We start from the raw sequence: 25,015 nt of genomic DNA, 5'->3' as shown, positions 1-25,015 counted from the left end.
CAGGGTTAAATTATTTACCCTGGGTCACCTAGCCAGCTGACCTTGACTGCTCAGATGAAAATAGAGATTTTACTACCACTTCTCTTCTTTCAAACCGCATGTGGGCCAAATCGGCCCAACGTTAGTTTTTCTTCTCAGAGGAACATTCCTAAAGAAGAGAGCTCAGATGGCAGAAATCCGCGCAGTGCGGGGTATCCCCTCTCGGACCCAGGGCGCAGCGGAGCTGCAGCGGCTGAGAGACACTGGAGGGGGCGGGGCCAGGGCAGCGGCGGCTGACTGGAGGGGGCGGGGCCTGGGAAGCGAGGCCGCGCAGGGGGCGGGGCAGGCCGGCAGGGGGCGGGGCGGAGCAAGGCGGGCCTGGCCGGGCAGTGATGGCGGCTGACGGGGACTGGCAGGATTTCTATGAGTTCCAGGAGCCGGCCCGAGGCCGCCTGGACCAGCAGAACCGTAACGCCGGGGCCAGGGCGCTTGACGACGAGGGAGGCGTCGGCTTCTCGGCGTTGGCGTGCGGTCTGGAGGAGAAGCTGAGTCTGTGTTTCCGCCCCTCCAGTCCGGACGCCGAATCTCCAAAGGCGGCGGTGAGGCCAATCACCGAGCGGAGCCTCCTGCAGGAGGATGAGTGAGTGCTGCCGGGGACGGGCTGAGGCCTCTCCCTTCTCCTTGTTCCCCGCCCTAGGCCTCTGTCCGCGACGCCGAGTCCGCCTCTCCCACCCTTCCTCTTTCGCTCCCGGAGTGAGAGCCTTGCATCCCATTCCTCCCTCTCCCCCCTCCCATCGAGTCTCCGCCTTTTCTCCACTCCCAGACACGTCTTCCTCCCCCAGACCACGCCTTCTTCCTCCTCCCGTCCCCTCCCACGCCTTCCCCAGGCCACGCCCACCTCCTGAACGCTCCTGACCCACCTCACCCCCTCCCTCCCAGGTAGGCCCCCGGGTTAGATGGAATCTTTTCACTCCTGGGATCTCCAATCTCCTACCCTTTCCTTCCCTTGAACCTCTAGCATTGTCTTTCTCAGCTCTCCCCTTCCTTCTCCATCTACTCCAGGGTTCCACCTAGGGGAAGGTACACTCCATGCACCAGAGCTGCCTTTTTACCTCTGTGTTTATTGGCTCCATTTCTTGCTCAAAGATGAACCCTCAAACTTCAATTCACTCTGGAGCTCGTAGACTGCACAACAAGTCCTCACCCATCGAGCACAGAGTAGATTTAAATATTAAATAGTAATTGTTTCTCTTTTACCCAGGAACCCTGAGGGTCTTTTCCTCCCAGTTAGATTTTTTTTTTTTTTTGATTAAAAGGGCCATCCCTTGAAGCAACTACTTAAAGAAGCCTATTCATTGAATGGTTGTATCTCAGTCAAAGTGAGAATGCGGTAAGACCTTAGCCTGAAAGGGCCAGGGTCTTCCAATTACATCCTGGGCCATCTCTAGTCATCCTGATGAATATCAGGCCACTGGACCCAGATGGCTCAGGAGAAGAAAGTGAGGTTAGTAACCTTGGACAGCCCTCCCTCACTCAAATTAAAGTCAACTGCAAGTCATGTCATCATCTTGGTATCATGGTCTTCTTTGAGAACCTAGGACAAATAAAACATTCTCTTTCTCTGCATTTTTTTGGATACTGAAATCCCTGCTCTTCCCAATACTAAATATCAGGGGTTCATGATAAAAGGGAGACACATTGGGGCTTGATAGGTATGCTTTAATAGAGTTATATGTAGGCATATCTAATATTTGTATCTTGCAAATTGTATTTGATTTGAATGTCTGGGTATATAGGTATGTGTTTTTGTTGTTCAGCTGTTTTCAGGCATGTCTGACTCATTCTGACCCTATTTGGGGTTTTTGATGAGAAGAGAGGTTTGCCATTTCCTTCCCTAGCGCATTTTACAGATGAGAAAACTGAGGCAAACAGGGTTAAATGATATGCTCAAGATCACACAACTAGTCAGTGTCTGAGGCTGGATTCGGACTCCAGATTCTGCACTCTATGCACTGCACCACTTAGTTGTCCATAGCTTTTTGTATATGTATACATATATACATACAGTGTGGGAATAGAGAACTAACCTGGAAGCCTGGAGACCTGTGTTCAAGTCCTGCCTCTGACACATACTGGCTCTGTGACCCTGGACAGGCAATTTTCTAAGACTATGAGTTGCAGAAAGTTTGCTGACCTGCACTGATAGAAGTTTCCTCAGTTGGGAGGCTCTCTATGCCAATGAAATCACAAATCAAGTCCCTGTATGTACATATGCATATCTATATCTGTCGATCTCATTGGTAAAATGGAATACCTCAGGTATGATTATTCATAAAATTCAGCTAATAATACTGGTATTATCCTGGTTTATGGAGGAGGTACATATATACATACATACATATACACACATACATACATACACACACACATATATAGGTTCAGACCTATGGTTTCACTGATACTGGAATCTTCCTCAATTTACTTTATTAAACATTTATTAAGTGCCTGCTATGTGGGAGACACTATCTAAGGACTGGGGATACAAAGTGAGGCAAGAGATAGTTCTTGCCTTCAAAGAGCTTGCACTGTAATGAAGGAGACAACATGCAAAGAAATCTGTACAAAGCAAGCTATATATGATTGGTTGTTGGTTGTTGTCCTTCATTCTCAATATCACCATGATAAAGTAAAGTTTTAGTGTGTCCAACTGTGGCTGATCAGATCAATATGAGCTCAGAATGTTCTACCATAGATTGGGCACAGATAGTCCATGTGAATATTTGGGGTGGGTACTACAAATTTGCTCATCCTGTGTTTTCTTTGCGCTATCTCAGTTCTGCTTTGCTCATAGAGCACAGCACCTTTTCTGATGTAGGTACACCATGCTGAGCGATCCTATGCCAGTGTCTCTCATATCATATAGTCAAATTCAAAGTTCTTGAGAGAGACCTTGAGAGTGATAAATAGGAAATAATAAAAAGAGGGAAAGCACTGGAATTGGGGGGGAGGGGTTAGAGAAGGCATCCTGGGGAGGGAAATCCCTGTACCATTTCTGGTCATGAAGTGTTAAGCAATTCAGACTTTTAGCCTGAGAGCTGGGAGGTTAAATGACTATTCTGTAACCAGTATGTCAATCAAGTCCTGAACCTTGATTTTACCAACTCTCTCTTTTTGGAATACTATGTTACCTTTATACAGACATATATTCATAATACACATAAACACACATATACATACTTATCCATGCCCATAGCTTAGTGCTTAAGAAATAAATAAATTGAGTTTATCTTTGTGGCGTGTGTGTGTGTGTGTGCATCTATATTCATATGTATGTGTATGTATATATGTATCTCTATCTTCCACAAAAATTCTACTCCAGTGCCTTTTCATGTTGATGAAGGCAACCCAATTCATCCATCAAATAGCTGGAAAGTTACTATTCTCAATGCACAGGTTTGACTGAGTTCTTGAAAGCTTCTTGGGGTAAGCAAAGTTTGACAGGTTCTGTTAAGTTATGTCTCATGGTACATCATACCTTACACTTTGTTTCTGTATTTTCAAGGACCATCTTAAGTTCTTATAGATTTCTCACCAAGTAATGTTTTCTATTATTCCTCAAAGCAATTCATGAAACCATCTACTAAAGCTTATAGGGATTGTAGTTTTGTAGGTAGTTGGTTAGTCAATAAACATTTGTGTCTACACTGTGCTAAGTACTGGAGATACAGAAAAAAATTGTGAAACACAATCCTTGCTGTCAAGGAGTTCACAGTCTAATGGAAGACACCACATGTAAACAACTATGTACAAAGTGTACATAGAGGATAAATTGGAAATAAACATAGGAAAAGTATTAGCATTAAGGGGAATCAGGATAGGTTTCTTGTAAGAGGAAGGATTTTATCTGGGACTTGAAGGAAACTTGAGAAGCCAGGAGGTAGAGTTAAGGAGGGAGAGAATTCAAGGCATGAGAGGACAGACAATAAAAATGTCTGGAGCAAGGAGATGGAGTGTCTTGTGCAAGAAATAGTAACGAGACAAGTGTTAATGGATTGAAGAATATGTAGGAGTGAGTAAAGTGTGAAAAGACTGGAGGGAGGGAAGCAGGTTATGAAGGACTTTGAATGGCAAATGGAGGATTATATATTTGATCCTGGAGGTTATAAGGAGCCACTGGCAGCATGGTTGGACTTATACTGTAGGAAAATTACTTTGGTGGCTAAATGAAAGATGGACTGTAGTGGGGAGAGACTTGTGGCAGGGAGAACAATTAGCAGGTCATTTCAGTGATCCATGCCATGATGAGAGCCTGCACCAGAGTAGTTGCTGTGTCTAAGAGAAGAGGGTTAATTCAAGAGATAGTGTAAAGGTAGAATCAACAAGACTTGGCAACAGATGGGATATGGGGTATAAGAGATAATGAAGAATGAAGGATGACACTTAACCTGGGTGAGTGGAGGATAGTAGTGCTCTCAATAATAACAAGTAAATTAGGAAGGGGAAGAATTTGAGAGGGAAAGATAACGAATTCAGTTTTGGACATGTTGAATTTGAGATGTCTGTGAGATATCTAGTCAGGCTATGTAAGGGGAAGTTGGTGATTCAGATCTAGAGATCAGCAGAGAGTTTAGGGCTGGAGAAGTAAATTTGTGAGTCATCCACATAGAGATGATAATTGAATTCATGGGAACTGATGAGATCACCAAATAACCTACTATGTAGGGAGAAGAGAAGAGGGTGTGAAGACAGAGCTCTGGGGGACACTCACTTTTAGTGGGTATGACCTGGGTGAAGAACCACTAAAGGACACTGAGGAGAGGTCATTAGATAGGAGGAAAACAAGGAGAAATCTCTTGGTATGAAAATCAAGAGAAAAAAAGAGAATCAAGGGTAGTCAACAATGTTAAAGGCTGCAGTGAGGTAAGGTTAAGAAGGATGAGGATTCAGAAAAAAAAAGTTAGATTTGGCAGTTAAGGCATTGTTAAATAATTTTGAAGAGAGCAATTTTGGTCGAATGATAAAGTTGAAAACCAGACTGTAGAGAGTTAAGAAGAGAGTGAGAAGGAAAATTAGAAGTGTTGATGTAGACAGCTTTCTCATGGAATATAGTCACAAAAAGGAGGAGAGATACAGGATGATAGCTCACAAGGGTGCATGGATCAGTTGAAGGGTTTTTGAGGTTGGGGCAGACATAGGCATGTTTATAGACAGTATGGAAGTGGCAGTCAGGGAAAGATTGAAAGATAATTGAAAGATTGAAGATAAGTGAGGGAGTAAGAATGATAGAGGGGATAATCTGCTGGAGAAGACCAGATGGAATAGGATCACTTGTGCATGTAGAGGAGTTTGCTTTAGCAAGGAAAAGGGCCATCTATTATGTAAGATAGGTGTGAAGGCAGAGAGTGCTAGAAGTGAAGTGGGTGATGTGAGATGAGAGGAGAAGAGGGAGCTCTCGGTAAGTGGCTTCATTTTTTTTTTCAGTGAAATATGAGTGGGTCGGGGAGAGGGAGGTTTGAGAAGGGATGAAAAGGATTGGAAAAACCACTGTGGTCAGTGGGATAATGAGTCACTTAGGGAAGTGTAAAAGGATTGCATTGTAGCAGCAAGGGCCCAATTGAGGCTGTGTATCATAAATTTGTAGTGAACCCAGTCAGCATGGTTTTAGTATTTTTTTTCAACTTCATTTGTGAGTAGGAAAAATGGCAGTGAATAGTAGGAACAATGGATGGTGGGAATAATCCAAGCTAATATTTGGCCATGAAAGAACAGTAATAGGATAAAGGGGCAAGGTACTGCAGAGAAGAGAACAGTGTATAGCTGAAGTGGTTCACCAAGGGTTTAGGTTGGGAAAGGATGAGAGTGTCGTCAGTGCAGAAGTGAAGGCCTAGGAAAGAACTGAGGCTTAAGTGGTTAGTGGTTGTGATAAAAACAAAGAGTAGGGTTTGGGTGTTGAGGGCACATTGATGGATATTTTATGTTAAAGTGTTAAAATGTATACATGATCAATGAAAATATATTGAAACTATTAAGTTCTTACTATGTACCAGGCGTGCAGACCTTTTGGGAGGGAGGGAGGGAGGGAGAGAGAGAACAGAGAGAGCAGAGAGACAGAGAGAGAGAGAGCGAAACAATTGGGAAAGATAACTCGTATAGGTAAGTAAGTGGTGGCTCTGGAAATTTTGGTCTGAGGAGTCACAGGGTCAATAAGTTGATGGCTTTTTCAGAAGCTCTGGTAGTATTAATATGATTGTTACCCCCAGAGCAAGAGGCAGAAAGTAGGGGGTAGGGAGAAGAAGTGGGAACAGGAAGGTGGAGAAATGTCTAGGTGGGTTATGAGGGTGAAGTGTGATCTAGGGTCTGTCCTAGTTAGTTAGAGTGGGCTAGTTTATACTCAGTTACTAAACAAGACCATTGAGCCCCAGGGCAAGAGTTCAAAAGGTAAGTAAATTTTCCCAGTGACTGCGATCATAGTTTCTCAAAATCTGGGCTATGGAAGTTCAGTCAATTTTGAATGATGTTGGGCCAGCTGGACAGAATCAAGGTAGCTAGCATTAACAGGCAGATCGCCAGATGGCTGGCTGAATGTGAAGAGAGAGAGAGAGAGAGAGAGAGAGAGAGAGAGAGAGAGAGAGAGAGAGAGAGAGAGAGTGTGTGTGTGTGTGTGTGTGTGTGTGTGTGTGTGTGTGTCTGTGCGCACGTGCGCATTTGTATACATACAACACTCAAGCAGCAAAAATTCAGATTTCAACAGCTACTGTTGCTACTATCCAAGGGAAAGTATTTCTTCTCTGTCTATTTTTATATTCTTGTAAAAACTTTTCTATAAATTTTTAAGTGATATTTATGTATGTTGGGAATATGAATGAGAGGATTGCTCCAAAGTAGTCAGTAGGGTTATTGTAGAACATGGATATACTGCTAGAATAGTAGAAAGAGCATTGAATTTGCAGACAGTGACCTGGGTTTTGAATTCTGGTTTTGCCCCTTATTAATTATGTAACCCTGAAAACCTATAGCACAACTTCTCTGTACCTTGGTTTTTTCAACTTGATAATGAAGGAGTTGTACTCGATAACTTCTCATTTCCTTCTAGCTCTAAATCTCTGATACTGTAACCCACATAGTTTGGTAACATTTGGGTATGATATCCTTCGAAAACAAAATTTATATCTCTCCCACCCACATAACTACCTAATTCAGGCTTTTATTACCTCTTCTCTGGACTCTTGTAATAACCTCTTATTCATTTTCCTGTTTCCAGTATCTGCTTCTCTCTGTTTATCCATCACATAGCTACCAAATTAATATTTCTAATACACAGTTTTACTGTACTTCTCCCTTGATCAAAAACTTTACTTACACTATTGTATTAGTGCCCTATTGGCATTAGAGTAAAATGCAAATTCAGCATGGCATCTCAAGCTTTGTACAACCTAGTTCCCACTTACCTGTATAGAATTATTTCATATCACTTCTCTCACTTTATGTTCTATCCAAACAGGCCTATTATCTATTCACTGAACTCAGTATTTTAGCTTACATCTCTGGCTACTATGTTTGGAATGTTATCCTTCAGTCCCTGTCCTTCTTCCTCCACCCCAAATGGCCCAGAGGTTGATGATCTCTCATTCATGAAATTACCTTGTATTTATCTTTATACTTTGTATCTTCCAGTAAACTATAAACTCCCTAGATATAGATATGGTTTCATTTTGGTCTTTGTATCCCCAGGGCCTACTACAGGGACTGGCATATAGTAGGTACTTAAAAAATATTTATTGAATGTCAGTTGAATGATAATAAGATTTTTTCCCCTATGGCTAATCTGAATCATTTCAGTTCCAATTGTGCTGTCCTTAATAGAGACAAAAGAGTTGTTATTATTGTGTCACATACTTGGAAGATTAAATTTACCTTTGGTTTTTCTCTGTAGGCAGATTGTTCCTAATTCCTTTTTTCCCCTCATAGTCCCTAATTTCTGACTCTGGACCTTTTCCAAATATTAGTCATATCATTTTAATAAATCCTTGACCAGTGCTGAGTTATGTTTCACTCCGGGGATTACTGAAAAATATTTAGGTGGTGTGTTAGACAGCTAGCCAGCAGAGAAATCAAAAGGGCCATAACATTTCTTGAGGTGTGATGTCAGAGAGCTAAAGAATAGAAGGGATGGAGAGTCTAGGAAGGGAAATGTGTGGGGAATATACTCAGTTGTATAATTTTTGCTGTATCAAAGTGAATTTCAATGCCAGGTGTTATTTGGGACTAGCTGCTCTTTCTTCAAGAAAATTAGAGATATCAAGGGATATTTTATGCATAAATGAGCATGATGAAAGACAAAAATGGTAGGGACTTAACCAAAGCAGAAGAGATTAAGAAGTGACAAGAATACACACAAAAAACTCCCTATACAATAAAGATCTTAACATCACTGATAACAACAGTGGTGTGATTACTGATCTAGAGTCAGATATCCTGGAGAATGAAGGCAAGTGGGCCTTAGGAAGCATTTCTAACAGTAAGGCTAGTGGAGGAGACAAAATTCCACCTGAGCTATTTAAAATCCTAAAACATGATGCTATTAAAGTGCCGCACTCATGCCAGTGAATCTGGGTAACTAACAGGGACCACTAGATTGGAAAAGATCAGTTTACATCCCAATACTAAAGAAGGGCAATGCCAGCAAATGTTCAAATTACCAAACAATTGCATTCATCTCATACATCAGCAAGATGATGCTTAAGATTCTACAGGCTAGGCTTTGGCAATATGTGAACTGAGAATTACCAGAAGAGCAAGCTGATTTTTGAAGAGACAGAGGAACTAGAGACCAAATTGCCATCATTCACTGGATTGTGGAGAAAGCAAAGGAGTTCCAGAGAAACATCTACTTCTGGCTCATTGACTACACTACAGCCTTTGACTATGTGGATCACAACAAAATGTTACAACAAAATCTCTAAGAGATGGGCGTACCAGATCATCTTACTTGTTTTCTGAGAAACCTATTTGTAGACCAAGAAGCAACAGAATCTAACATGAAATGACCGATTGGTTTAAGATTGGAAAAGGACTACAATAAGGCTGTATATTGTCACCTTATTTATTTAACTTTTATGTAGAGTACATCATGTGAAATGCCAGACTGGATCAATCAAAAGCCAGAATTAAGGTTTGCGGAAGAAATATCAACAGTCTTAGATATGCAAAGATACCACTCTGATAATAGAAAGTGAAGAAGCATTAAGATGTCTCTTGATGAGGGGAGAAGAAGAGAGTTCAAAAGCTGGCTTGAAGCTTAGCATAAAAAAATCTCAGGTCTTGACAACTGGTCCCATCACTTCCTGGCAAACAGAGGGAGAAAAAAATGGAAGTAGTATCAGATTTTATATTCTTGTACTCAAAGATCACTGCAGAAAGTGAGCATAGTCATGAAATTAAAAGATGCTTCCTCCTTGGAAGGAAAGCTATGGCAAATCTGGACATATTTTGCATGCTAAAAAGTAGAGACGACCTTGCTGGTAAAGGTCTGTATGGTCATAGCTGTAGTTTTTCCAGTAGCAATGTATGACTAAGAGTTGGACTATAATGAAAACTGAGCACCATAGAATTGACATTTTTGAGTTGTGGTGCTGGAGATTTTTTTAGAGTTACTTGGACAGGAAGGAGATCAAATCAGTCAATACTTAAATTCATTTAGGCTGTTCACTGAAAGGTCAAATATAGAAGCTGGAGCTACGTAATGGGAAGATATGACTCGTTGGAAAAGACCTTGATGTTGTCAAATATTGAAGGCAAAAGGAGAAGGGGATGGCAGAGGATGAAATGGATAGACGGTGTCATGGAAACAACAAACATGAACTTGGACAGACTTTGGGAGACAGTGGAGGATAGAAGGGCCTAGTGTGCTGTGGTCCATAGGATCACAAAGAATTGCATACAACTGAACAACAGCATATGTGTATATGTGTTTACATATATTTTGTATGCTATATATATATATATATATATATATATATATATATATATATATATATATATATATATATATATATATACATACATACATGAGGGAGGGAGGGAGAGAGAGAGAGAGAAAGAGAAAGAGAAAGAGAAAGAGAACACTGCAGTGCCAACTCAAATATCCATTATTCTTTGGGGAAGGGGAGAGGAAGGCACATTCTTGTTACTCTTTAGACCTTAGTTCGTTTGTGTGGTGTTTCTTTTTCTTGTGCTTTCCTTTATTATATGTCATCCCATTTATTTATGACTACATCTATAATGTTTAATCAAAGTCTTTTGTTTTTATGTAATTATGTTACATGCTAAATTTTCTTTGGGAACTGAACTGAAACTGAAGTTTCATCTGAGGAGATTACTTTAAAGATTGCTGCTCCTTTTGTTTGAAATTACTTGGCAAATGAGATGCTTAACCAAAACTATATTACTAGTGAATATTCAGAGAATTCCAAGCCTAGAGAATCCTTAGAGATTCTCTATTTTACTCCCTTCATTTTAGGTGGGATTGCCTAAAAGAAAGAATGATCCTTCCTGATTAGCTTATGAGTTTAATATCTCCACAAATAAGTATAGTTATGTTTATGTTATAGTAGAACATGAATTACTTGGGATAAAGTAGCAATTAAATTTATTGACATTTACAACAAACCTTATAACTTTTTATATCTTAAAATTTTAATTTATATCATTTTGCTTCAAATATTTGTTTTACATGGGTTTGTTTACAAGATTTTGGCACATATTTTTAAATTCTTCATTATGGAAGAGCATTTTTGTAATGTTGCATGTTAGGTGCATCTTTGATGAAAATTCCGTTTTTTCAAGACTGTCTCTTGATTTTATCCCATAGATTTTCAGTGGGGTTAAATCAGGAGAGTCTTTAAGCAATCAAAGCTTAAAACTGAACTAAGACTTTTGGGCTACCCTTTATTTTTCAGAGTTCATCATTTTCTTATTGGGGACAAGACTTACAGTCCCAGTGGAAATAGAAAATCTTCCAAATATTTTTTGGTAACTATTTTATAGCAATGAAGATGCCAAGATCCTAACAGGCTTATGTGAACTTCAGACAGTTTGGGTATAAGCCTTGAATGGAAAAAGAAGTTTCATCAGTAAAAACTACTTTTTTTTTTTAAGCTTCATTACTCTAGTCATATTGTCTTACGACACTACTCTCTCCTGATTTTCCTCCTGTCTTTCTGACCCGTCCTTAGTATCTTTTGTTGTATCTTTATCCAGATCATACTTGGTAAAGATGAGTGTTCCCTAAGGCTCTGTCCTAGGCCCCCATGTTTTCACCCACTGTACTACTTCTCTTGGTGATCACGTCAGCTCTCATCAGATTTACTTTCTGTCTTCTAATCTCCTGTTTCCTTCTTCCTATTAGGAATCTTAAACTGGATATCCCATAGAAATCTCAAACTCATCATGTCTGAAACTGAACTCATCATTCCCTCAAGACCTCTCTTCTTCCTAACTTTCCTATTACTGTGAAGGTTACTGCTTATTTTCCCAGTTGCCCAAACTTGCCAACTAGGTGCTATCTGGGCTCCTCACTTTTTCTCACTCCCATATCCAATTTGTTGCTAAATCCTATTGATTTTACCTTTGTAACATATCTTTCATACACCCCCTTCTTTGCTGCTACATTTTTACCACCCTATTGCAGGCCCTTATCACCTCATGCCTGGATTATTGCAGTATACTACTGGTTGATCTCCCTGCTAAAAGTCCCTCCCCCTCTCCAGTCCATTTGCCACTCAGGTAACAAATTGACTTTCCCAAAGCATGGGTCTGACAATATTATCCCTCTACTCAGTAAATTTTACAACCTCCCACTCACCTCTAAGATCAAATATAAAATCCTTTCTTTTGTATATAAAGCCCTTCATAAACTAGTTCTACTGCCTGTCTTTTCAGTCTTCTTCCATTTTATACCCTCCCATGTTCTCTTGGATCCATTGACATTGACCTTCTTGGTGTTCCATGAACATGGCACTCTATTTCTTGGCTCTGGGTATTTTCTCTGGCTTCCCTGTGTGCCTGGAATGTTCTCTGTGCTCAACTCCACCTTCTGACTTCCTTCAAGTTCCAACTAAAAGTCATAGGAAGCCTTTCCTCATTCTTCTTAATTCTAGTGCCTTTCCTCCACTAATTATTTATTATTTATCCCATATATAACTTGTTTGTACACATTTGTTTGCTTGATATCTCTCCTATTAGATTGTAAGCTTTTTGAAGGCAGGGACTGTCTTTTTTCTTGATTTATATCACTGGCTCTTAGCATAGTACCCCGTACATGGGTGCTTAATAAATGCTTCTTGACTTGACATGATAGTATTGGTTAGTAGCCTGTTTTTCTTTTTGATGGTTTTCTATCTCTTCTTCCATCTTGGAGAGGAGTATGCTGCACTTTAGTGGAATCAATAACAGCTTTTCTAAATGTTCTTCTGATAGTCTTCACTTATTTTCTAAAGATTAATTAGGCTTTTCTGAAGCAGTACTTTTGTCTTTTTCATTTTTGATCACTCCCTTATTTTCAGGTGTGAGATTTTGTTTTGTCATAGTCTTGAATTGTCTTGAAACACTTGACTATCCCTCACCAGTAACCTTTGTGTTATTTCTAATGCTGAAGTGTACTCTTTTTTTAAAGTATTTATTTGCTCTCCCTCTTTCCTTTCTCACCCTGGAAAGAAGAGAAAAGAAAAACAGAATTCTTGTAACAAATATTCATAGTGAAGCAAGAAGTTCCCTTGTTGGCTTTGTCTGAAAATGTATGTCTCATTCTAGTGCCTTGATGGACTCATCAACTCTAAGAAGATGGGTGACTTTCTATATAATTTGTCCTCTGGAATCATGGTTGGTTATTATGTTGACCAGACTTCTTTAGTATTTCAAAGTTTTATGATACTGTTGTAGTATTAGCATCAGTATAGAATAGTATTCCTCCCTGGGTTCTGTTCACTGCCCTCTGTACTATTTTATACAAATCTGTTTTCTCTGAAACCATTCCCTTCATTGCTTCTTTTAGAATAGTGGTATTCCATTATATTCCTATATCTTAATTTGTTCAGCCATTCATCAATTAATGAACACTTGCTTAGATTCCAGTTCTTTGTGTTCTTTAAGAGATATAACCTTATTTGGATCCATTTTTTTCAGTTCAAGAAAAAAAAAATTGCCCAAATGATCAAGTGCTTTTGCCAACTATTTCATTGTGAACCTTTTCGGTTTGACCTCGAATTCTGAAACTTCCTTTCCTTTTTTGCAGTCTTTGCAGCTAACACCTTAATCAGATCCTCATTCAACAGTTCTTTCAGAATTCTTTACATATGTTTTCTTGGAGTAATATCTGTTCTTCAAAACCCCAGTATAAGAATCACATCAAAAGAGATCAATGAAATTCAGCACTAAACTGACCAGAACTTAAACTGGGGAAATCTGCTTAATCTGGTTTCATCTAGTCATGGGTCAGATGTTCCAAGTCAACCTAGTGTCAATAGAAGCATACACTCATGACCATTTCTGTCACAAAGTGAAACCATATCAATATTATTACTTGTTCTGAATAATCTTCATTTTACTGTACCTAAGATGCTTGTTAGGGAAGTACTTTTTCAAACCTTAAAGTGTTATAAAAATATGTATCATTAAATGACTAAGCTGGTTAGTGGCAAAAAACGACCTAGAGTTCATATCTCTAAATTTCTATGCTACAACTATTTTCACTATACATATGCATATCACCCATATATGTATGTATGTGTGTATGTGTGTAAGATGTGGATAATAATACTTGCAGCACCTACTTCAAAGGATTGTTGAGAGGATTCAGTTAGATATGTAAAGTATATAGTGTTTTGCAAACTTTAAAGGTGTGATATCATGCCAGTTGTTATTAGGATATGCCATTGTAGAAGCTAGAAAATTAGTAAGAAATTAAATTTGTGGTAATATTATACTCACATTATCTTTTTTTTTTTTTGGAGGGGGTAATTGGGGTTTAAGTGACTTCCCCAAGTTCACACAGCTAGTAAGTGTCAAGTGTTTGACACTTAACAGATTTGAACTCAGGTCCTCCTGTCTCCAGGGCTGGTGCTCAATTCACAGTGACACTTAGCTGCTCCACACATTATCTTTCTTTAGAACTCTTGTCCCAAAACCAATTGAGTTATCATTCTGTCTTTCCACTTGACAAATGTATCCTACCTACTCTATTGTTACTTTTCCTAAAATTCCCATTTTAGCATTTTTCATTTTTTTCACATTAATGATTTAGTTTTCTTTCTTTACTGGAGGTAGAACCAGAGGGTATAGGTTCAAATCTTGGGTCTACTACTTAGTCTTTGTGTGAATTTGGGAAATTCGCTTGACATTTCTGCTCCTGATTTTCCTAATATGTAAAATGAAATAGCTGGGCCAGATAATATCTTAGGTACCTTCTACCTCTAAATTCTCTTCTCCTATTGTAATATTCAGTTTTTAAGAAAATGAGAAGTATTCTAGAATTTTAACTTACATTGACTATAGGTTTTTTTTTTCTCAAGGATTTGGAATGCATTAACAGATAATTATGGTAATGTGATGCCAGTAGATTGGAAGTCATCCCATACCAGAACTTTGCATTTGCTCACCTTGAACCTCTCTGAAAAGGGGGTAAGTCCTGAATTTGCCCATTTATTTTCTGATTGTTTTACATTTTAAAATTGATATTAAAGCATGTGTGACTGGCTTAAAAATCCAAAACTTAAGAATCTAAATTCTAATTTGTATTTGACAGCTGAATTAGAAACACATTAAGCTACAAATTCACAATTGTGCTCCACTCCAAACTTAAAGAATTTGGAAGTATCTAGTCTTGCCATCTTGTCCCATAAAATATCACAACTTCTTATCCTGTTATTCATATCTATGGACTCATATAAATCCAATCAATCTTTAGATATTATGTGAATACCTTAAACCAACTAGGCAGTTTACTTGTTATGCCTTGATTTTGCTTCCTGAACAGCTTATTTCCTTTTTTGCCCTTACATCTCTTGGTTGATCTTTTATTCTGCCTCTTGTTTATAGTGTGGCATTGACAATATTGCTTAGCTTTGTGCCTCCACCATCCATTTTCCCATTGTTCTTTGGGTCACTAGCAATTTTAATTTTGTGGAAATTGTGGTAGTCCATGACTAACCACATAGTGTCATTGGTATTAAAAGCAAAAATTTTTTTTTTCAAAGAGAAGCTTAGGGTAATTTAAAGTTCCCAAAATGCAATTCACACCATTCTCTTCATCTTATTAATTTCTACAGCCAGATCATTGTCCATCTGTGATCTATAGCCAAGACATATGCACTAATTCACTAGTGGTAGAAGTTAGCTATTCACCTGCATGTTACAGTTTGGATAATATAATTTTTTAGATAACATAATTTTTTAGATAATATGTTTCAGCAAAAGGCTAATAGGCAACAATGGTCAACATTTTATGTTAGGCTAAAGCAATTCACATTTGATATGCTAAGTGATAATACATAGTAAGGATATCAGCTACTGCTTAAATGTACTTTTAGATTTGGAACAGAGTGCTAACACAGATATAATCTGTTTATTAATTAGGCGATTATTGTTAAACTTGAGCCAGGATGTAAGCCTGTTAATGCCAGGGACTGTTTCATTTTTGTTTTTGTATCCCTAGAGCCTAGCACAAATCCTTATATATAGCAGGTGATTAACAAATGTTTGTAGGACTGAATTTCCTAAAGAAGAGAACACTTGGGGGGAGCATATGATTGTTGTCTTCAAATATGGAGGAAGGATTAGATTTCTTCAGTTTGATCCCAAGGTGAGGAACCAGGAACAGTGGGAAAAAAGTGGGAAGACAACTTCAGCTTGTTGTCAACATTTTAACAATCAGAGTCATTAAAAAGTTGGATGGTCTGCCTCAAAAAATGTCAGGTACTGTCTTCTTGGAAGACTTCAGATAGAGACTGTTAGACCCAAGTGTCATGTATATTATAGTGGGGATTTCTTTTGTCTGTGTTGGAATGGGTGGCTGCTAAACTGTCAGATTTTATGATTTTGTGATTGTCTGAGTTAGAGGTGAGGAAGGTATGTATTCCAGGCATCAGGATAGTCAGTGCAAAGGCATGGAAATTGGAAATAGAGTCCAGGATGTGAGGAACCAAGACAAGGCCCATTTGGCCAAATCAAGAGTGCAGAAAGGGAAGTAATATATGAGGTTAGAAAGATAGATTGGGGTCAAGTTGTGAAGGGCTTTAAAAGTCAAATAGAGGAATTTATAGTTTAGACCAGAGACAGCGTGGAGCCTCTGGAGTTTGAATAGGAGACTGACATGATCAGATCTGTGCTTAAGGAAAATGACTTTGGCAGCTGTATGTAAGAGAGATTGGAGTGGGAACCAGGAAAATAACATATACAATAACTATAATAATGCCAACAAAAAGAACAGTAATATAAAAATGAATGCTGTGTAATTATAGTGACTGATCTTGGCCCTAGTGAAGAAGGAAGGAAATGCACCTCCCTCTTGTTGTCTCCATGCCTTTGCACTGGCCACCCTCCATGCCTGAATGTACTTCGTCCTTAGCTCTGCTTCATAGAGGTCTTCTCTTATTTCAAGATACAACTCAAGCATTACCTCTTACATAAAGTCTTTAATGATGCTCCTTACTGCTAGTGCCCTCTTTTGCTAACCACCCTGTATTTAATTAGCTTTTATTTATCCTCTCTATATTTAAATGTATGTATATTTTATTTCCATTTGAATGTAAGCGCCTTGAGAGGAGGGATTGTTTTGTGTTTGTTTCTTTAGCACTGAGCATAGGGAGTGACTCACAAAGGAGAGAAGAGGTCAAAACTAACCTACAAAAGCAACTGTGACAGAATAGATGCTTTACATTCATAACTCCTTGCTCCTAGCAGCAAAAAGTGGGAAGTATACTTCGTCTCTTTTTTGGCTCCAAGATCACACAGCATTCAGTTTCATCTTACTGGTTTTTTTTGTGTTATTTTTATTCTTTACGTTGTTTTCATGGTTCTCCTAACTTCACTCTTATCAGTTTTCTCCTCTTTCTCTGAACTGATATTTTGTTTTTTAAGTTATTTCATCAAATTCCTATACTGTAGTTTGTTCAACCATTATCCAGTTGACAACTTTGAACCTCTGGATATCCTCTTAAGCGATGACTGTACCTTCTCTCACATCCCTGATATAATACTGAATCTAGGTGGGGAGCTGAAATACTCCTTGGTTACCACTGTCACATCCTTTGAAGCCTACTTCCAGCAAACCTTCTTTCCTCAAAGTCCACTCAATCAAAAATTTTCATTCAGTCCAATTTGTGTGGTTACTGCCTCTCCAGGTCATTCTCCCACATTTTTCAGAGTTCACCACCTGTGTCACCACCTTCTTCTCTTCCCCAACTTTTGTCCTCATACTAGGGGAATGCTCCCTCAAACTTGCTAACCTTCTTATGCCTTAGCCTCATTAAATCCTATGATCTACTGTTTCACTCCACCTAGCCACAAAATATTCTCTTTCCTTAATAAAAAAAACTATGTCATTCCTCTGACCATAACTGCTTGTCAACTCAACTCTCCCTATGTATCACTCCTCCTACGTCTGTTCTTTACTCTCATTGAGACCTTCAGTTCCTCCACTTGTTAATGATGGAGAAGTGGGTCTTGTTGGGATGCATGTGCCAACTGCCCTGGCTGGTAGTCTAACCACCTTTCCTAATCTGCCTACTTGAGTCCCCACATTGCAGTGTATCTGTCTCCATCTATCTCCTAGAAAAGAGAGTTCTCTCCTTGACTTTGCCCTGTTGCATCCTTGCAAGCTGCCCTTTGGCATCTTGGATAGAACTAGAGTGGTACAGTAGATAGAGCACAGGACCTGGAATTAGGAAGACCTGAGTTAAAATGCAGCCTCAGACACTAACTAGGTGTTTGTCTCTGAGTAAGTTACTTAATCTATTTGCCTCAGTTTCCTTACCTCCAAAATGGAGAAAATAACAGCATCTATCTTGCAGAGATGTCATGTGGATCAAATGAGATAGTGCTTAGCAAAGTGCCTGGCACATAGTAGGTGCTATATAAATGTTTGTTCCCTTCCTTTCCCTCCCTTTTCCTCACCTCCTACCCCAGTATTTTTATGGGTCATTCATTATCCCTAGCATAAATTCACTTTTCTCCCTCTCTAATCTCAATCCAATAGTTTGCCATTTCAACTTTATATTCTGTTTTTAAATTCTTTGCCCTTCTGTCCTATTGACACTTAACTTTTAGCAAACCTTAGTGCAAAATGAGAACCACAATCTACCTTTTCTCTCCTACTTACAAGATGCTAAGTGCAGCTGGGAGAAATCTCAATCAGACTGACAGGATACATTACAAATTCGTGTCATTCAATCTCAGCTGGGCTCTCTAGTGCAGTTAGTCTTTTTATTTCTCCCTACTTGATTTCCTATCTCACTCCACACAGAAGCTATTCCAAAGCTTCTCACACCTTCTCCTACTCCCTCTCTCAACTGGGCACCTCACTTCTTTACTTTATTGAGAATACTGAGGTCATTAAAAATGAGTTCCTGCTTTTCTCCTTCTCTTTATCTCAAAATTCCTTGACATCATCTTTCTCTCTTATTTTCTTCCAGTCCCTGACAAAGAAATGGTTATTCTTTATTTTCTGAGACTGACATCTTGATATGTGCCTTTGATCTCAGCCACTCTTATCCTCACCAGCAGATTATTTACTCAGTCTCTCTTTAACATGCATACTCTCTCTCTCTCTCTTGCTTTCTGTCCCTCTCTCTGTTTCTTTCCTACTGCCTTTAAACATGATGAAATCTTCCTCGCGATTTAAAACAAAACAAAATACTTTAGTAAAACTCTGCCATTCCCTGAAGCTATTATCATATTACTTTCCTCCATTTCTCAGCCAAACTCTTGAAAAACCATTTATACTCACTCCTCAACTCTTTGCAGTCTCTCTTTGGACCTTATCATTCAACTGAAACTGCTCTCTTCAAATTTACCAGTGATGTTTTAATCGCTAAATCTAAAGATCTTTTCTCAGTCTTCATCCTTCTTGATCTTTGTGCTACACCAGCACTGTTGACCACTCTTTCCTGGATACTTTCTCCTGTCTGGGTTTTAAGGAACCTCTTCTGCTGTGGTTCTTCTCTTAATTGTCCAACAGCTTTTTAGGCTCCTTTGCTGGCTTGTCATACATGTTCACCAAGATTGTATCCTAGGCCCTGTTTTCTTTCTTCATTTGTGCTCTTGGTAACTTCATAAACTGCCATGAATTTAACTGTCAGCTTTATGCAATTGACTCATATACATGTATATGTATATGTAAGCATATACTCCCTAAAACCTGCCTTTCTTAGATCATCACATGCCTTGCTAGCCTTTCTAAGGCTTTTACTCTTTTTTCCCCACATCTCTAGAAAAAGTAGGGGCAGCTAGGTACACAGTGGGTTGAGTGCTGGACCTGGAGGTAGGAAGACTTGAGTTCAAATTCTGATTCTAATTATGTAACCTTGGGCGATTTACTTAACCCTATTTGTCTTAGTTTTCTCATCTTTAAAATGAATTGGAGAAGGAAATGGCAAACCACTATCTTTGCCAAGAAAACTGAAAAAGGGGTCACAGAGAGTCAGATACAACTCAAAAATGACTGAACAAGACAGATTAGATTGAGAAGGCCAGGAGGAAAAATTGAAGTATTTCTTTTTCCTTATTGCTATTTTCGGACCCTTTCTTTGTCACCATCACTCAACAGTCACCTCTCTTTCTTCAAAATTTATTCCATCCTGTCCTCTTCCTGTCATCTGCAAGCATCTTCTTCCCCACCCCCTAATAATTTTAGTGCTTGGCTCATAAACTCTTTATCTACTCCAACCTCGACTTGCTTTGAACACTCTTTTCTCCCTGATCCTTAAGCTCTTCCACTCCCATAATCTCTGTCTCTAGTCTAACTCAGCCAAATAATTTAGTGGCCTGAGGAATTTTAATTGCCACTGGCATCTAGGTAAGTTAAACTTAGCCATATTAATTGGCTTTTGAAAGAAGTTACAACATTGACTTCTGCTAACCTTTAGGGTGATAACATTTATGGAAAAAAATATATAATTTGAATACCTGTCTTTGAAGGACATTTGATTTCCTAAAGTGAGAAAAACCATTCCGAAAAGCCAAGGCATATTAAATTTTGGTTTCAGTTTTACATAATTAAAATTCAAGATGGTGTATTATAAAATGATGGGTTGTTTCTAGAGCAAGACAACTGGTACATTCCAGGCATTTACATGAGTACATTTTTTCCGTTTGGCGGCTCTTAAATTTCATTCAGGGAAACAGCACTACCAGTTCTGTCTATAATTCTGGCACAGGATTCAATAATGGAAATGCTTGGCAATTATAAAGGAACATTTATGCTGAATAATGACACCCATAACAGCCAAGGTTACCTTGCAAAGACTGGAAAGAATTCCAGAAATTAGTATATTCCAGTCTTGTGTGCAATAAGGGGGAGGGAGCCACTTCACTTTCTCTGGGAATGTGATATGGGATCATTATTTCTGATGATTTGGTCATAATGGAAATGATTCTGATTGTTCATGTCATCAATTTTAGGGAATTTTGGCATCAGAGTTAAATTATTTACTCTCTTTAAGTAGTAAAAATGTCTAAAAAACATGCTTATGTTGAGAGACTGCTTGTAAAGCATTTTGACTAGCATACACCCTGTGCTATGTTATTCCATAACTTATTGCCAATATAGGAGACAAAATGGGTGGAATATAAGAGGGGCATTAAGTTAGTCATGAAGAGTCGGAGATGACTGAACAACAGCAGCAGCAACATATGTTATAGATAATTTTTGGTTTGTTTGGTTAAACTATGGGTTACTACTGTCAAATAGATGTTTTCCTTTTGATTATTGCTTTTAAGGCCAGACTAGTCCTGGGGCAGATTTAAGTTTTGGATTCCATCTAGAGCAGATTTTGGTATGTTCTTAGTACTTCTGAATGAGAACTTACAGATTCTTCACAAAATGACTCAGCTTTATGAGGACCTTATGTATAAGAAATGATTATGAATTAGGACTGGTATTGAATTAAAAAAAAAAGTCAAGCTATGGGAGAATAGAGATACTATCTGGATGGTTTCACTAATGGTGCTTAACTGACTCACTTATAGTAGAATAATGTACAAGCAAACTTTAGTCAGTTTTGGAAATTTTTTATTCATACATTTGATAAGGCATAATAAGGATTGGGAGAGTGACATAAGGGGGAAAAGGGGAAATTTATGTTATCTATGTTTTATTGTATCTTAGTTTATTTTGTTAAATATTTTACATTTGCAGTTTAATCTGGTTTCAGCTGCATTTGAAGTATTGTAGGTAGTGTGTTTGATACCTTTGTTTTAGATGATTAAAGATAAATGCTGCTGTTAATTTCAGTAATGTTCATCATGAGAATTATTGAAATTTAGAGAAATCCTTTCCTAAGAGAGGAAAGGCTTATTTAGAGAGGCTGAGTGAGCACAAAGCCAACAAAATGGAGACATGTAGTCTTAGTTTGTTGAGTTTATTTCCCTTGAATTAATATTTGTATAGCAGCTTGAGTTTACAAGTATCTAGTTTCATACTCTCTATACACTTCCTACACAAAATAACTGTAACCATCTGTCTTTGAACTCTTCTCTTATTGTGGTTATTAGTCACAACATATTTCTTTTTCCCCATTACTAGCAGTCAGTTCTTTTTCTTTGTCTTATTTCTTTTTGGAGTTCAAATCAACAATTTTAGTATGTGCTTTTTCCAAGTTGAAGTACAAAAACAACGTATAGGCTAATGCTCCCTCTGAATCAATTGAGCTTCGTTTCATATTGTTTCTGCCTCTGAATGAAGAATTGCGGGAAAATGTTTTCCTTTCTGGCTCATTCTGCTACTTCTTCCCCCTAAGATTTTGTTTTTTATAAAAAATCGTAATACCTTTTTTATTTTGTGTTTTTATTTTTAGATAAATGACAATTTGATTCTTGATACCTCAGATGATGAAGAGTTGAGGGAACAACTGGATATGCATTCGATTATAGTCTCTTGCATCAATGATGAACCACTTTTCACAGCGGATCAGGTATGAAGAAAATATTTATCAGTAAAAGTCAGAGTAAAGATCAAAAATGATTTTCATTGAATTCTTTAGGATATTAGTTGTTGGACTTTAATTAATTTATTTTTAAATGTGCTTATTTCCCAAACTAGAATCAGGAAAATATGTACTATGTGGATCTTTCATATTGAAGGTCTAATTTTATAGTGTTCTTGACACTGACACTAGAATCCTAGATTATGAGTGCTGCTTAGTTTTTCTGAAAAGTAGATAAACTACAGTAAGCCTACAGTGAATATTCAGTTTGATTAAGCCTTGGATAGAATTCATCAGCATGAATCAGAAATATTCACTCAGTGCTTTTGAAAGAAGTGAACATTTTCTGTGGAATATTACAGAATGCCAGTCCTGCTTGCATTGTGAGTCAGCTGGATGAAGCTTTTTCCTTTTCTACTTAGTCTTCCCACCTCTGTGTACATCAAAATATAGTGCAGAGACTTTTTCCTCAAACCATATTTGCCATGGATACTGAGCATATGAATTCTACTATTCATTGAAGCCTTTGAGTGGATGGACAGAGGTAAAGAAATATAGATCAGAGGTTCTTAAACTTATTTGGCCTACTGTTCCCTTTTTTAAAAAAAATTACTTAGTGCCTCCCTGGAATCCCTGGAAATCTACTTTCTTTAACCATTTAATGATGGGTTTTTTTTGAAATTTACATCATTTCAAAAAAATATAAAATATTTATAAAAAAATGATATCTTAAATTTAATAATTTATTGTAAATTTGTGTTTTTTGTCCTGTATTGAAATTTTGATGGTGCAACATTGTGACATAAAATCGTATCATATTGTATTGTAAACAAGTCTTGACATGCACATATTCTTGTTGATGCATGCTGGACTTCCTGACAATGTGCGACATGCTCATCTGCCAACATTTGCTTGTTAAGACCTGTCAATGGATTTGACAACTGATCAGTTATAACTTGCATTTTGTGCGTTTATTTGGAAAATAATGTAATCACTATGACTTTAACTTTGTTGCACAACAGATGAAACATGAAAGATTTTTCAAAATTTTTTTCTCTTCTTTCTTTGCGTTTCTACTGCCTCCCTTATTTTTATTTGGTGCCCTGCAGTTACACGTGAGGCTAGTACTGCCCTCCTCAATCATTCCAGTGCCCCCTAGGTGCAGTATCATCCACTTTGTGAACCTCTTAGAGGAAAGTAGGAAGTACAGTGATCAGACCTTTTTCTTCTTCTAGGTTATCCTTACACACACTGATGATAGATGTAGGTCTGGACCTGGAAAGAAAGTGAATAATAAAAGCAAAATAATGGTTAAAAGGTAACTGATTAAAAAAAAGTTTATCTAATCTTAGCTGAAAAGACTTTCTAGAACACTAATATAGGATTACAGGACTAAATAGGACCTTAAATTTTGTAGTCTTTTTTGGCAAATAAATTTTAAACAATCTCACAATCTCCCTTAATTTTAAGACAATTCACAGACTTTTCACAGCTTTCCACACCCTTTTTAAAATAACCTGTTAGAATACTTAGCAATGCTTATCATAGCAAAATTCCTTTGTCTAATTAATGTAATTCCTTTAGTTTTAAATTAAATTGATTTATCCCTATTTTGCTCCCTAATGGAGGTAGACTACGTAATATTTTATATTTTAACCTTCATAAACTTGGAGAATATTAAATCTTGCCATAGATTTCTTTCTTTCCTCTTACTTCCCCCATTCAAATAATTGCATTTCCCTGAATAGCTTTTCCTCACAAATATTATTTTCTTTTTAAAATTTTTAAAAAATTTTAGACTTGAATACTAAAATTTAAACATATAATAAGAAAAGGAAAAGAAGCATGTTATAAACTTAAATATGAAATAAGAAAGAAAACATGTCACAGCAGAATGTAAAAGAGGATTCAAAATATATAGCAATACATTTCCATTTCAAGAAAGCCTACATATTGAATATTATATGTTGTGATGAAAGCTGTCCATCTTTGCTTCCTTCTAGGTTTTCTTTTGTTCTATACTATATACTTTTTACTTTGTTTTTTTTCCTTCTTCCTCTCCCCTTCCAACTACCCGCTCCCATCCCACTCCCCTACAATTAAGCATGGATGTATTTATATATAGATATTGATATATGCATACACATATACATTTATACACATACATACATAAACATATATTTTCCCTGAAGTTCTATTCTTAATCTTTGTTTTTATGTTTATGTGTATCTCTTATTTCCTATCCCTTCTGACTCCTCAACTTTACTTATACCTGCTACCCTGCCCTCCTGTTCCTTAAACTACCCCCTCTCTAAAGATCTCTCCCTTATCTTCCCATTCCCATTAATCTAAACACCCTTTTATATCCCCCTTTAACCTATTCTCTCACCCTCCCCTCTAAAGATTCCTCCTTTATCTTCTTCCCCTCCCTATCCCCTTAGTATTTCTTTCTAAATTTAGAAGACTTTTATACTCTTCTAGATGTATATGTATTGTTTCCTCTTGAACCCTTTCCAGTGAAAATAAGTTTCTAGACCTAACAGTTCTCTGCCATCTAATTCCTCTTTATCAGTTCTTCCTCTTATACCTTATTTGTATAAGATAACTACTCTTTTTAACTGTTCCTGAAAGGTTTTACTTTTTGAAGTCATATCATGCTCAGGTCTACCCCAGTCTTTCTTAGGAACTACACAATTACAATAACAATCTTAGACATATGTTTTACATTTTATATACATAAAAGGTAAACAGTCTGCCTTTATTGAGCCCCTTGTAATTGGTCTTTGTACTTTATGTTTTTCTTGGCTCTGGTATGTCAAATCTTCCATTAAGTTTAGTTT

General features: G+C 37.8%; 1 protein-coding gene across 2 annotated transcripts in view; it reads left to right on the top strand.

Moving 5' to 3' along the window:
• Nucleotides 1-324: 324 nt before the first annotated feature.
• Nucleotides 325-25,015, top strand: part of FEZ2 (fasciculation and elongation protein zeta 2) — a 62,201-nt gene continuing 37,510 nt past the window's right edge. The window contains exons 1-3 of one of the 2 annotated variants that reach the window (XM_072634153.1): nt 325-619; nt 14,547-14,655; nt 22,047-22,163. In XM_072634153.1, coding sequence (XP_072490254.1) covers nt 372-619; nt 14,547-14,655; nt 22,047-22,163 — 474 coding nt within the window. In that variant the 5' untranslated portion in view covers nt 325-371. The remainder of the gene's footprint in view (nt 620-14,546; nt 14,656-22,046; nt 22,164-25,015) is intronic. The other variant, XM_072634152.1, reaches the window with a different exon arrangement.

Source organism: Notamacropus eugenii, chromosome 1, assembly GCF_028372415.1.
Source record: "Notamacropus eugenii isolate mMacEug1 chromosome 1, mMacEug1.pri_v2, whole genome shotgun sequence".
Lineage (NCBI taxonomy): Eukaryota > Metazoa > Chordata > Mammalia > Diprotodontia > Macropodidae > Notamacropus > Notamacropus eugenii.
Note: the sequence above shows the minus strand (reverse complement) of the source record. Positions and strands in the feature narration are given on the sequence as shown.